Source organism: Hipposideros armiger, unplaced genomic scaffold (genome assembly GCF_001890085.2).
Source record: "Hipposideros armiger isolate ML-2016 unplaced genomic scaffold, ASM189008v1 scaffold_9, whole genome shotgun sequence".
Taxonomy (NCBI): Eukaryota; Metazoa; Chordata; class Mammalia; order Chiroptera; family Hipposideridae; genus Hipposideros; species Hipposideros armiger.
Genome location: NW_017731359.1, coordinates 5,869,734 through 5,883,556, shown reverse-complemented (window position 1 = coordinate 5,883,556; position 13,823 = coordinate 5,869,734). Strand labels below are relative to the sequence as shown.

Below are 13,823 nucleotides of genomic sequence, written 5' to 3'. Positions count from 1 at the left end.
CGACACTCACGAGATGAGAAAGGGCGCGCGCGTGCGCGGAAGGGGCACCAGGCGTTCGCTTCGCTGGTCTTGGCCGTTGGGTGAGAGTGGCCTTGAAAAGTCGGTTGGCACCAGGCTGTCTCAAAGGCCAGGCCTGTCTAGCGACAGCAGGGAAGACTGGGCAGGCCCTGAAAAGCTGAGAACTCCCATGCAAAGATGGCAGAAAAAAGCAAAAAGGACAAAGCGAGGGCGAAACAAACAGCGCCACAAACCCCTGAAGAGCACTACATAGACGAATCCCTTAAGGAACAGAAGCCGGTAAAGAAAAAGTCGGAGCAGCCCAAGGATGACGTGGGCACGAGGAAGGGGTGTCGCCGCTACAGGTGGGAATTAAAGGACAGCAATAAAGAGTTCTGGGTTATGGGGCACGCCGAGGTCAAGATCCTGAGCTTGGTAAGTTGGACAGGGAGAGGGAGGAATGGGCTTCAGGGGGCCCCAGAGGGGCTCCGGAGTCAGAGAGAGCCCTTTGCCATGACTCAGGCGAATGTCTCCCCACAGGGCTGCCTAACTGCTGCTATGGTCATGTTCACGGGGACTGCCGTGCACCCCATCCTGACACTCATCATCACCATGGAGATCTCCATCTTCAGCTTCTTCTTCTTTGTCCATACCTTCGCTGTCCAGAGATACATGCCCTTCATCCTGTGGCCCATTTCTGTAAGTGAAGGGGCAGCGAGGCTGGTGTGCATTCACGCATGTCAACAGAGAGACACAGCTCACCTCCTGTATTTGTGCCCAGGCATGGGCTCAGCACCTTCAGGTGGGCTAAGGGCAGGGATAGCTGAAGTTAGGTAGAAAAGGCTTGGAAAAAGCCCAACTGGGGGGGTCAAAGGCCTCTTATCCACCTGTGGTCAAACCAACAGGTCTTTGCTCTCTCGAGAGTTTGCTCTAGTTGCGGGGAGGGGAGGTATGGCCCAATCCCTGTGCCAGCTCACCCCTGATTTTTTAAAAATCACTTCTAAAGTGGCCATAGATCTCCAGTGACTATCCCTGTAAAGGATGTTCCACCCAGAAAGATGTTCAGCCCAAAGCAGTCATGCATTGGAATGGGACTAGGCAATTACCCAGCCACTCCTAGCCTGTGTTTCCTCATCTGTAACATGAGGACAACAACACTCTCTCTTGGGATTGTTTCTGAGAAGTAAAGTGTTTGACAATGTCCTGACAATGTCAAGACCCATGGACTTGAATCCCTGCCCATCATCTGTGTAATCACAGAGCACACCCACCTAACTCCTACTTAGCCCAAAGCCCCTTGTTCACTGCACATTCACAGCATGCCTCCAGAGTCCTATGTTCACTGCTACACTCACTTTACACATGAAATGGGCTCAGAATGGCCAAGTAACTTGCCCCCAAGTAACTGCAGCTAGTAAGTGGCAGAAAAAGGATTAAAGGTAGCTTTGTCAGTAGACTGAGTCCTTAACTACACTGTCCTACCTCCTTGTTAAAAGTTATTAGCATTCTGGGATCCACAGGTCTCAATGGGGTATGTGAGGATACCCAGTATAGGGAGAAAGGAGAAGAGGGCCAAGTAAGACTCAGGAAAGGGCCTGGCTGAGTGGCTCAGTTGGTTAAGAGCTCGCTCAAGAGTTTGAGCTCTGAGCAACAGCGGTTCGAGTCCCAATCCGAGCTGAGCAGCCGCTGAGATGCCAACAGGTGGCAGGATGGCTCAGCTAAAAAAAAAAAAAAAAAAAGACTCGGGAAAGGGATAAGGAGAGGACAAAGTGAAGGGACAGGCAAAGAACAAGTTCCCAGCCAAGGAGCTTGAGAAAATATTCTTTTAGAAGATGAAAAAAAAATCAATGAATCCTGAAAATCCTCCCGCTGCACTTAACTAAACTACCAGGGGGGATTTAACCACTATTGCTTAACTGAATGACTGAGCTGGCATTACAAAAGGAAAACACACAGGTGCCAGAAATGGAAAACAGGAGCGGTGAGCAAATAAACTGCTGAAGTGTGGGTGGGAATGTCCCACAAAGTGTTATCCCAGGAACCTGGAGTATGGATTTTCATCCCAGGACATGAGGCCTTGGTCCCAAGCAAAGTGGGGATTTAGAACTAAGAACCCTACATAAGGCCAGCACCATACAAAGACTACATACACCCTTAGGGAAAAGACAGAGAAGATATCTTCCCCTACACAGAGGAACAAGAAAGCATGTTCATCTCTACCTCCGCTTTGAGTAGAAAAACAAAAAAGACCACCTTGAGAAAAAGAAACCTTGAGCCTAGACTACTTTATAAAAGTTTGATTTCAATTTTTACTACCTTTAGCCTACAAATCTTCATGCAGCCTAGAAAACGTAATACTTGGGAATGAGCATAAAAAATTGATCCTAATTTGATTATATTCTGGTGATATCTATGGGACTTCTGACAAAAACAAATGCAAAATCACAATCAAAGCATAAAAAGATTCTCACACGTTGGGTGCAGTGGTGGGAGACTTATCAAAAATGAATTCACAGTTCAAAACTACAAAACACCTGATTTTAAAATCCTCATAACTAAGAATAAAGAATCAGCAAACATAACAAATGAGAGGGTTAGAACCCTGAAAATATAATAGCAGAACTTTCTGAAAACAATAATTCAAAACATAAATCAGAGCCCTAGAAAAAGAATAAGACATTATGAGGACAGAATAGACAGATCTTTCTTGAAGTACAAAATACAATGTCACGAACTCATCCCAGAAAAAGTGCTACATACCTGATTGCTAAATACCTTTATGGTCACCTTTGAAGTATTCCCCTTGGGAAGCTATGCACCAATGCCAGCACCTAGTCCACCTTTCAAAGCAATTTTGGAACTCTTTCTCTGGAATGGCCATCAGAGCTGTCATTGTATTACCCTTGATGTTCTGAATGTCATCAAAATATCTTCCTTTCAATATTTCCTCTATCTTCAGGTAAAGAAAGAAGTCATTGGGAGCCAGATCCCACCACCGCACTCCTGTGAGTAGGGAGGGTATTCCAATACAGTTGTTTACTGGCTAAAAACTCCCTCACAGACAGTGCCGTGTGAACTGGTGCATTGTCGTGATGCAAGAGCCATGAATTGTTGATGAAAAGTTCAGGTCGCCTAACTTTTTCATGCAGCCTTTTCAGCACTTCCAAATAGTAAACTTGGTTAACTGTTTGTCCAGTTGGTACAAATTCATAATGAATAATCCCTCTGATATCAAAAAGGGTTAGCAACATCGTTGCGACAAGCTCACAAACTTAATTGTCAGACCTTGTATAATTCGCCATCTTTTATTTAAAGGAGAAAACCATTTCATCATCTCATATGCTACTGAAAACCTAATTTTTTGAAAACTCTTAGCAAACTAGGAAAAAAGGGAACTTCCTTATCTTCACAATAGGTATCTACCCAAACTTACAATAAACATTGCATTTCATGGTAAAACTATAAAAGCATTTCCTTAGAGATGCCTACTATCCCCTTTCTATTCAACATTCTACTGTAGATCTTAGTAAAATGTGACAAGAGAAACAAAAGATATATGGATTGGGAAGGGGATAAAAGTCTAGCATTACTCACAAATAATACGATTCCCTACACAGAAAACCCAAGGTAACAACCTACAGTTAAACTACTAGAACTGACGTGAGTTCAACAAGGTTACCAGGGACCAAAACAACAGTGCTGCTGAATACTAGCAACAATGAGAAAACATGTCTTTTGAAAAACAAACATTTAAAACAACAAACTACACGGTGTCTGAGAATAAACTGCTCAAAGATGTATATAACTTTATATAGCAATTATAACATTTTATTCATAAAAGAAAAACCTAAACAAATGGAGAAACATACCATTCACAGATGTGAAGAGTTACTATCATAAAGATGGCAGTTTAGGGCCGGCCGAGTGGCGCATTGGTTAAGAGCTGGCTTGGGATGCCAGAGGGCCCCAGTTCAGATCCCACATATGAGGGCCAGTGACACTGCCCTCTACAGCTAAGATGCTGAACAACAGCTCAACCTGGAGCTGGGCTGCCATAAGTTGCCTGCAACAGTGTAGGCTGCAGCCCCTGCTGCAGTGGGTTGCCATGGGCTACCGTGTGTAGCCAGCAGCCAGCGTGAGCGGCCAGCAGCCGCTGTGAGAGGCCATCCAGAAGCCGGTGATGATCTCCCTCACCCGGGAAGAGCGCAATGATGGTGCCAACTTGGGCCAGTGAAGCAACGTCCTCCACAACTAGACTGAAGAACAAAAGGACAGCAACTTGTCTGTTCCCCTTCCCCCAATTCCCCAATAAAAATCTTTAAAAAAAAGATGGCAATTTAACTCAAAAGTAACCTATAAATTAAATTTTCACCTAACAGAGGTTGTTCATGGAACTTTACAAGGTGATGCTAAAATTCTTATGGAAAAATAAAAAGAATTACAAGGATGGACTCACCCAGTGAGCTATCAGAATTACTATAAAGCTTTGGTACTAGCTCAGGGATTGACAAAAAGACTAATGGAATGTTATGGACTGAATGTTTGTGTACCCCCAAAATTCATATGCTGAAATCCTAATCTCCAGTGTGGCTGTACTTGCAGAAGTGGCCTCTAATGATTAAGATTAAATGAGGTCATAAGGGTGGGGCCCTGATCCTCTTCCTGTTCCCCCCTCTCACAACCCCTACCTTGCACAGCGTGGAAAAGCCATGTGAGGACATAGAGAGAAGGCAGCCATCTGCAAACCAGGAAGAGAGCCCTCACCAGAAATTGAATTTCGTAGCACCTTGACTGTGGACTTCTAGCCTCCAGAACTGTGAGAAAATAAATGTCTGTTGTTTAAGCCACCCAACCTGTGGTATTTTGTTATAGCAGCCCGAGCAGACTAAGGCAGGAATACAAAAGGAAACTCAGAAAACATGCCTAAAACATGTTTTTAAAAATGCTTCATTAGTAACCAGCGACCTGAAAATTTAAAACAACAATGAGGCACCATTTTGACTCTTCAAGTTGACAAAAATAAATAAGCCTGGTAATCCTGGGTGTTGGCAAGGACATGTGAGATGGACGCACCTATACGTTGCTGGCATGAATGCAAATTGGCACAGGCACTTTGAAGAAACTTTGCAATACCCAGCCAAGGAGAAGATGTGCATGGGAGGCAGACAGTAGTGTTCACTGTAGCAGAGTTTGTAATCATTTTCTAAAAGGTACAAACAACCTAATGCCTCTAATTTTGTTTATTCACACAGAACACATGAGTTAAAATGAATGAACTCAATCTATATTTCTCAAAATGGATAAATCTCAAAAACTTTTAAGTTTAAAAAACAAGTACTAGAAGATATAATAGCTTTTATTTAAAATCTTTGACACACACAAAATAATATATATTGTTGAGTACATAATAAGGAGAAAAATACTAACACACACTTGGGCAAACTACCCATCAACTTCCAACGCACGGTTGCCTCGGGGAGAGGGGCAGGAAGAGGGGTGGAACGGTGAGACTGTGCTCACTCCACAAAGTTCTACTTCTTTTTGTTGTTGTTGTTGTTTTAAGAGACCTTAAGCAAATATTGCAAGACATTAACATCTATTTAATCTCAGTGATTCAGGGCTGGTGGAGGTGGGCGTGGGGATGGGATGTTTTATTATTTTCTGTATATTTGAAATGTATTAAAATTAAAAACATTAAAAAGGGAAAGAAAAGGCCTGAGACAAAGTAGTCAGGGGAGGACACTCCGCAGAGAATGGCATCCTAGAAGCAAAGGGGAAGGATAGGCGTCATCCAGTGCTGCAGGGTCAGCTACTGCCCACAGGATGAAGGGGTACACGAGCTCTGGGCTAGCATCACCCCAGGAGTGATGGGGGAGGAAGCAGCTTGCTGTGCCTGTGGTTTGGCCAACCCTGAGAAGTCTGGTTATGCCAGGGGGTAACAGTGGGTGGTAGCTGAGGGGAGGGCAGCAAGAAAGATGACAGCGCCTTTGCCCAATATAAGAACATCTGGGCCTTGTTGGTAGGGTGAAGGGGAACAAGTATGGGGCGAGGACAAGACTAAGGCCACAAGGGATGGGAAAGAGGTTTGATGATGGAGGAGGTGGTGCAGCCTTGCAAAGAGGGGAGGAGGGATCTAGGAATTAAGGTGGTGGCGGGAGGGGATGCCAGGCTTCCAATGAGGGGCCAGAATCCAACAGAGCCTCCTGCCAGCAACACAGCCTACATGGGATCCAGAGAGGGGAGCTAGTCCTAAGAGCAGAAAGATGATTGGGGTGGTACTCAAGAAGGACATCATTAAGTTGGATAGTTGTACAGTTATTTAAATGAGTCTTTGAGGAGGAAAAATCAACATAACTAGCCATTAAATGTGTGATTTCATAGATGAGATGGTAATGGAGGGAAGGGAGCCAGAGAAGGCAGTTAGGCATCCTAGGCTTTGGGTCTCGACTCAAAGAGCCCAGCTGAGGGACCACAGGTATGTCTACCTAGCCTGGTACCTATTTATCTTCATATACTTATTTTTTAAATCAAGCAGAAGCTTGAAAAGCATTCCCTTTGGAGGAAGATATACCAGGCCAGGTGTTGATGGGGGCCTCAGCTCTGTTTCAGGTTGACTCTCTCTCTCCCATGCTTTCAGGAACTTCTCAACGACCTGTTCTCCACCATCTTCCTGGCGGGGGCCGTGTTCTTCGCTGTGAAAAGTCGAAAAACCATGCCGATGAACTACTTTATTGCTGTGGTGAGTCTTTTGTGTTGGGCAGTTTATTTGCTCAGCAATCACCTCTTTTTGGAGAATGGATGTTTTTCTCCGGTTTGAAGGACAGGGCTTCTTTCCACTTTACAGAACCCTGGGATCCAAGCAAAATTTCAAAGTAAAGCTGATAAATGTTTCCAGTGGAGAAGCCATTGAAATAAAGATGACGTCCAAGGAGCCAGCCAAGCTAATGGCGTCCTTCTTATAGCTACTGACCACAAAGCAAAGGGTCCCAACCAGGCTGGGTTGAAAGAAAGAAAAAGTGGGGTGACCGGTGGGGATAGGGAAACTCAGGAGTCTCTCTGGGCCAGTAGTTTGAGGGGAAAAGGGGATGTGTTTAACAGCATCTACTGAAGAATTAGAAACCAACAAGGACACATGTCAGCTTTGGAATGAAAAGCAAAAGTAACGAGGTGCCTTTTGTTTTCCAGATCCTTATTAGTTTGGCTGGATTTTTTGCTCTCATTGATATATGTCTTCAAAGAAATCACTTCAGAGGCAAGAGGATCAAAAAGAATGTGCTGGTTCCTCCAGAAAAACAGCAGCCAGCAAAGGATGCAGAAGCTGCAAAGCCAAAGGAAAAACCAACAACAGTAAAGGCAGTGGGGAAACCATCAACAGCAAAGGCAGTGGGGAAACCATCAACAGCAAAGCCAAAGGAAAAGAAGGGAGACAAAAAATGATGTGAAGGATACACCTGTTGTCAGAAATGGCAGTGTATTTTACAAAAAAATATACTTCCACTGTCTTCCTTGTCTTCTTTTCTCAATGGTTTCCTTTTCCATTTTAATAACCACCTTTGCTTGGAAAATAAATTTCTCTTTAAATGGATGTTAAATCTTAAAGTTGACAGAAACATTATCTTGTTCATTCCACAAAAGTTTGGGTGCAGAGAGTGAGGCCAGCGCTGGGCCCCTCCAGGTGCTCACAGGTTGCAGGGCACAGAGGGTCTGAGGGACCAGAAGTCTGGGTGACACCAGCTGTCGACACTGATGAGCCCAAGAGGCCAGAGGAAAAGGAGACCAGAAAACAAAAGGATGCATCTTGTTCACGTCGATATTTTTTACATTTTTTTTAAACATCCAGGTAGTTGCTGTGAGAAAAATACAGTTGCTGGCCTTCCTTACTCTTACTTTGCAGTTTAGTGTTGGTCCTTATTTAAAGCGCCCTCTGTAGGAGGGCAACAGGGATGCTGTCCTCTCCTCAGGGCTCGGGGCCTCAGAGAACTAGAGTCAGGCTGGTGTATGGGCCAAGCAGAATAGGCACAGGAGGGACTGAGGGGGTGGTAGCTGCCAAGATGGCCATCCAGCCCCATAGGACCTGCAGTATCTCTATTCACTGAAGACCTGAGCATGAGCCCTGAGCCAGTCTCTGCTGGGCCCTAGAGCCACACAGTTCCCACATGCAGGCCTCGGTCAGGGCCTTATTCTCACTGGCCAGACTAGCCACCCTGGCAGGAGAAGAGTCATCTCACGAGAGGAAGGCGAGGTCCTAAAGGAATGCATGAAGAGCTAGGAGGTCTGTCTGTGTGTGTGTGTGTGTGTGTGTGTGTGTGTGTGTGTGTGTGTCTGTGTAGGGGGTGAGCCCAGCCAGAGACGACATGTGAGACAGGCTGAGAGGGTCAGCTGTGATGTGGCAGCCAGGGGAAACACTTGGGCCTCTGTCCTAAGTGCCATGGGGATCCCTGAAGGCAAGGAAGTGCCAGGGTCCACTTCTACTGGGAGATCACACACACTTGGCTGCTGCTGAGAAGGGGGTGCAGCTGAAAGGAGGCTGCTGCCTGTCATTGGGGTGGGGAAGATGGGGAGCTGGGGTAGCGTCCATTGGTGCCCTGCCATGACCCCAGCCCAAGGCTTTATAGCCCCACACCACCCGCTGCAGGCCAAGCAGAGTGAGGCAACCCTACTAAAAATGGGAACAACTAGAGGGGTTTATTATGTTCTAGAGAAAAATTCAAAACTGCACACTATCCTGCCGCACGACCCAGAATTTTCCTCCTAGGTATTTAGCCAAGAGGAATGATATACTACAATGTTCATAATAGCCAAAAAGCTAGAAAGAACCCAAAATTTTTAAGGAGATACACTGTGCTACATTCACACAATAGAATACTACTCAGCAATAAAAAATAAGCTACTAATACAGCATGATAATGAATGGTGACAAAGGTAAAAAAATTCATAATGATGAATCTCTCATAGTATTGCGTGAAAAGAAACCAGACACAAAAAAAGGATATACCATAAGATTCCATTCCTATGAAGTTCAAGAAAGGGAAAATCTAGTAAAAGAAATGGAAACAGTGGTTGCCTCAGGAGATGCAGAGTAGAGACTGATTACAAAGGTGCACGAGGGAACTTCTGGAGACATGAGAAAGTTTTTTATATCTTTATTGGGGGAACTGGTTACACAGGTATATACATTTGTCAAACATCTGACTGTATACTTAAGACCTGTGTATTACATTGTATGTAAATTTTATCTAAAAAATGTAAGCTAAATATGACTGTGCTCAGGATCCAGTGGAAAAGGGTGGACCTTGCTAAACTCCTTTGTGTGGCCACTCTGTTCACACCTGGGGGCAGCTCTCCACACCTGGACTGAGAAGGCATGAAGTGGGGCTGGGTTGGGGCTGAGCAGGACTGGAGACAGCCACCTGTCATGCTGAGAAAGGAACCTGGGACCAGGACATGGTCACCAGAGACTGCAGGAAGATGTCCTTCAGAGCAAAACTACATCAGGTATCTGCCAGTGGCAGCGAATGGCCCAGGAATAGGGCATTATCACCTATAGATCTGGTCGAAATGCAGATTCCGAAAAGTCCTAATACATTCAGAATAAAGATGGACACTGTATCCTTAAAACAAAAGAGACTGTAAAAAAGGGCAATCAGCTAACAGTTGTGGGGGGTATGGGGAAACATCTATGGCAGATTTTTAGATTTAACATAAAGCCTGAACATTAGAAAGGACAAATAGTGACCTGGAAAATAAAGTCCAGGAAATCTCCCAGAAAGTAAAGCCTCAAGACAAGAAGATATTTATAGGAGAAATTAAGAGACAGGGAGGTTAGATCCAGGAGGTCAAACAACCATCTCCAAGGGATCCCAGGAGGCGAGAAAAGGGAAAAGGGAGAGAATAACCAAAAAAACAGGAAAACATTTCCCTCGGCTAAAGATTAGCTGAAATCTTCAGATAGAGAGGGGCCACCAAGTGCTAAGCCAGGTTTACTGGAAAAGGATCCTCACATCCATATTCTTGGTGAAATATGGGACTCGAAAGATTTAAAAAATCCTAAAAGCTTTCAGAGTGAGAGAAAGAGCACAAAAATGTTTTTGACGAGAACAAAACCAAAGGCCAGCATGGACATTCAAAAACAACGAAGCAGCACCTCCACTGCTCTGAGGGAACTAGTGAGTGAGAAGACAAATACTTTCTTGAGCTGGCCAAGTGGCTCAATTGGTTAAGAGTTGGCTTGGGACGCCATCTCTGAGCAGCAGGGCCCCGGTTCAGATCCCACATGAGAGCCAGTGATACTGCGCCTTCTAAGCTAAGATGATGAACAACAGCTCGACCTGGAGCTGGGCTACCATGAGTCACCGGCGACAGCATAGGTTGCAGTGGGGCTGCCGTGAGCAGCCACCATGAGCGGCCGTCCACTGCCTCAGCCGGAAAGAGCGCCAATGATCATACCAACATGGGCCAGTGAAGCAACGTCCTCCACAACTAGACTGAAAAACAAAAGGACAGCAACTTGTCTATTCCCCTTCCGCTATTCCCCAACACTGTTCCCCTCTCCGAATTCCCCAATAAAAATCTTTAAAAAAAAAAAGACAACTTTCTTTACAGGTAATGACACCAAAACCACCACTGACAAACACTTGCTAAAAAAAAAAAATCAAAAACATAGTGTAGCAAAAAAAAATTTTTTAATTCTAAGGAGACTTGCTTTTGTCAGATCTTATATCCAGCTATTAAAAAAAGCAAAGAGAAGAAAATGAAAAAATTACACCTCAGCCTTAGGCACATGAACTTAAAAACAATTTATTATGATAAACTACAGATAAAATTTACCATTTAGTGATATCTAGTACATTCACAGTGCTGTTCAATCATTACCACTACCTCGTTCCAGAACGTTTTCATCACTCCAGAACGAAGCCCTGTCCCCATTCAGGAATCACTCACTCCCCATTCCTTCCTCTCCCCAGCTCCTGGCAACCGCTGACCTCCTATCTATGGATTTGTACACTCTGGGTACTTCACATAAATGAAGTCATACACTATGTGGCCTTTTGTTTCTGGGTTCTTTCAGTTAGCATGTTTTCAAGTTTTGTCCACATATAGCATATATCAGTACTTTCTTGTTTTTTCAAAAAAGTACATTTAAAATGTTTATTGAGGTGATATTTACATAATAAAAAAATAACCATTTCAAAGTGAACAATTCAGTGGCATTTAGTATATTCACAAGGCATGCAACGACCACTTCTATCAACTTCCAAGACATTTTCATCACCTCATTCCTTTTTGTGGCTGAATAATATTCCATTGTATGGCTATACCACATTTGGTTTATCCATTCATCTGTTATGAGACATTTTGGGTTGTTTCCAACTAACTTTCTAGCTATTGTGAATAATGCTGCTATGAAGTTTTGTGTACACGTTTTTGTTTGAATACCTGGTTTCAGCCCTTTTGAGTAGGTACCCAGGAGAGGAATTGCTGGGTCATATGGTAATTCTGTTTAGTTTTTTGAGGAACGTCCATACTATTTATCTTGTTAGGTGGAAGAGATGCATATTTATTCATTATATCTATATTTAATTATGGAAAGCACAGAAAAAGGAAAGATAACTTTTAAATCTCTAGAGGAAATTAAATAGATAAAATGGAATAATCTCATAGAAAAGAGATGTGGCAGGGGGAAAAATATGTAAAATCAAAGTCTAAACATAAAAGTAATCACAACGAATATGAATAATTCAATTTTTCTATTAAAAGAGACTATCAGATTAAGGTTTTAAAAATTCAACTTTCTAAGAGGTACATCTAGAAGAAAACGACACAAAATAGTTAAAAATAAAAAGATTTCATAAAGCCAGTTCTGAAGAAGATGAAGTAGGCATATTCCACCTTATCTCTCTGACTTAATACAATGAAACACCCTGGACAGAGTGTATGGAACAGCTCTCTGGGATTTCTGAAAAGTAAATAGCAGCAAGCAGTTTGGAGAAGATCAGAATTTAAAGTACCACTGACCTAATAGTGAATTTCCCATTTTATTTTTCCTCTGGTATCTCCTGGCCTAGACTCACAGGCAATACAAAATCCAGAACTATGTATTAGGTGTGGAAAGAGTTCCAAGAGAAGCCCTCTGTTCCTAGTTATTATGGACTGAATTTTTTTTTAATTAGTTTCAGGTGTATAAAACAGTGCCATAGTTATACTTTTTACCCCTAACAAAGTGACAACCCCCCTCCCCCAATCTGCTGCCCCACCCCCAATATCATACATATCTATTACAATTCCATTGACTCCACTCCCCACACTATACTCCACATTTTGTGACTATATATANTATATATATATATATATATATATATATGTATATAAAATTATAGTTGACATACAATATTATTCAATGTCAGCTTCAGGTGTACAGTGCCGTGGTCAAGCCTCTGCACTGTCCATGAAGTGGTCTCCCTAGCAAGACATGTGTCCATCTGACACCCTACAAAATATTTACAACATTATAGACTGAATATTTGTATCCCCCTCCCCAAAATTCATATGCTGAAACCTAACCCCCAGTCTGGCTATATTTGGAAATGGAGCCTCTAAGAACATAACTAAGGTTAAGTGAGGTCATAAGGGTGGGCCCTTCTCCAACAGGATTAGTGTCCCTATAAGAAAAGACAACAGAGAGCTCATTCACACTATTTCACCATAAATGCACAAAGGAAAGGTCATGTGAGAAACAGGCTGTCTAGAAGCTAGGAAGAGAGCCCTCACCAAAAGCTGAATTTGCTGACATCTCTCTTGGACTTCCAGCATCCAGAACTGTGAGAAAATAAATTTATGTTGTCTAAGCCACGCAGTCTGTGGTAGTTTGTTATGGCAGCCCAAGCTGACTAACACATTAGTCCAAGATCAGGAACAGCACCCGTGAAGATCCCGGAGGTTTTTTTTTTGTCTTTACCATTCTCTCCTGTCCCAGCCCCCAGACAACATCACAGCATCAATTATATGCCAACAAATTAGATGAAATGGACAACTTCCTAGGAACACACAAATTACCTAAACTCACTCAAGAGGAAATAGAAAATCTCAACAGACCAACGAGTAAAGAGATCAAATTAGTAATCAAAAACCTCCCAACAATAAAAGTCCGGGACCAGATGGCTTTATGGTAAATTCCACCAAAAACTTAAATAATACCAATTCTTCTCAAACTCTTCCAAAACGCAGAAGACAAAGGAATACTTCCTAACTCATTCTATGTGACCAGCATTACCCTGATACCAAAGCTAGATAAAGACATCACAAGAGGGCTGGCCCAGTGGCACGTTGGTTAAGAGTTGGCTTGGGACACCAGCTCTGAGCAGCAGGGCCCCGGTTCAGATCCCACATTAGGACCCGTGACACTGCGCCCTCTACAGCTAAGATAGCGAACAACAGCTTGACCTGTAGCTGGGCTGCCCTGAGTCGCTGGTGATGGCGTAGGCTGCAGTGGGCTGCCATAAGCTACCATAAGTGGCCGGCAGCCGGCGTGAGCTGCCATCCAATGGCTGGCGATGGATCTGCCTCCGCCAAGAAGAACGCAATGATCACAATACAACATGGGCCAGTGAAGCAACATCCTCCACAACTAGACTGAAGAACAAAAGGACAGCAACTTGTCTGTTCTCCTTCCCCGATTCCCCAACTCTGTTCCCTCCCCCAATTCCCCAATAAAATCTTTTTTTTAAAAAAGACATCACAAGAAAAAGAGGAAAAAAAGTACACCAATATCTGTAAAAATCCTCAACAAAATACTAGGAAACCAAATCTAGTAGCACATTAAAAGGATT

At 43.5% G+C, this 13,823-nt stretch overlaps 1 protein-coding gene across 1 annotated transcript; it reads left to right on the top strand.

The window, feature by feature from the left end:
- The first annotated feature begins 195 nt into the window (after positions 1 to 195).
- Positions 196 to 12,819, top strand: CMTM2 (CKLF like MARVEL transmembrane domain containing 2). Its single transcript, XM_019653814.1, has 5 exons — positions 196 to 432; positions 538 to 696; positions 6,635 to 6,736; positions 7,183 to 7,344; positions 12,805 to 12,819. Exons 1-5 carry the CDS (start codon positions 196 to 198, stop codon positions 12,817 to 12,819), a joined length of 675 nt encoding a protein of 224 aa, XP_019509359.1.
- Positions 12,820 to 13,823: the final 1,004 nt, after the last annotated feature.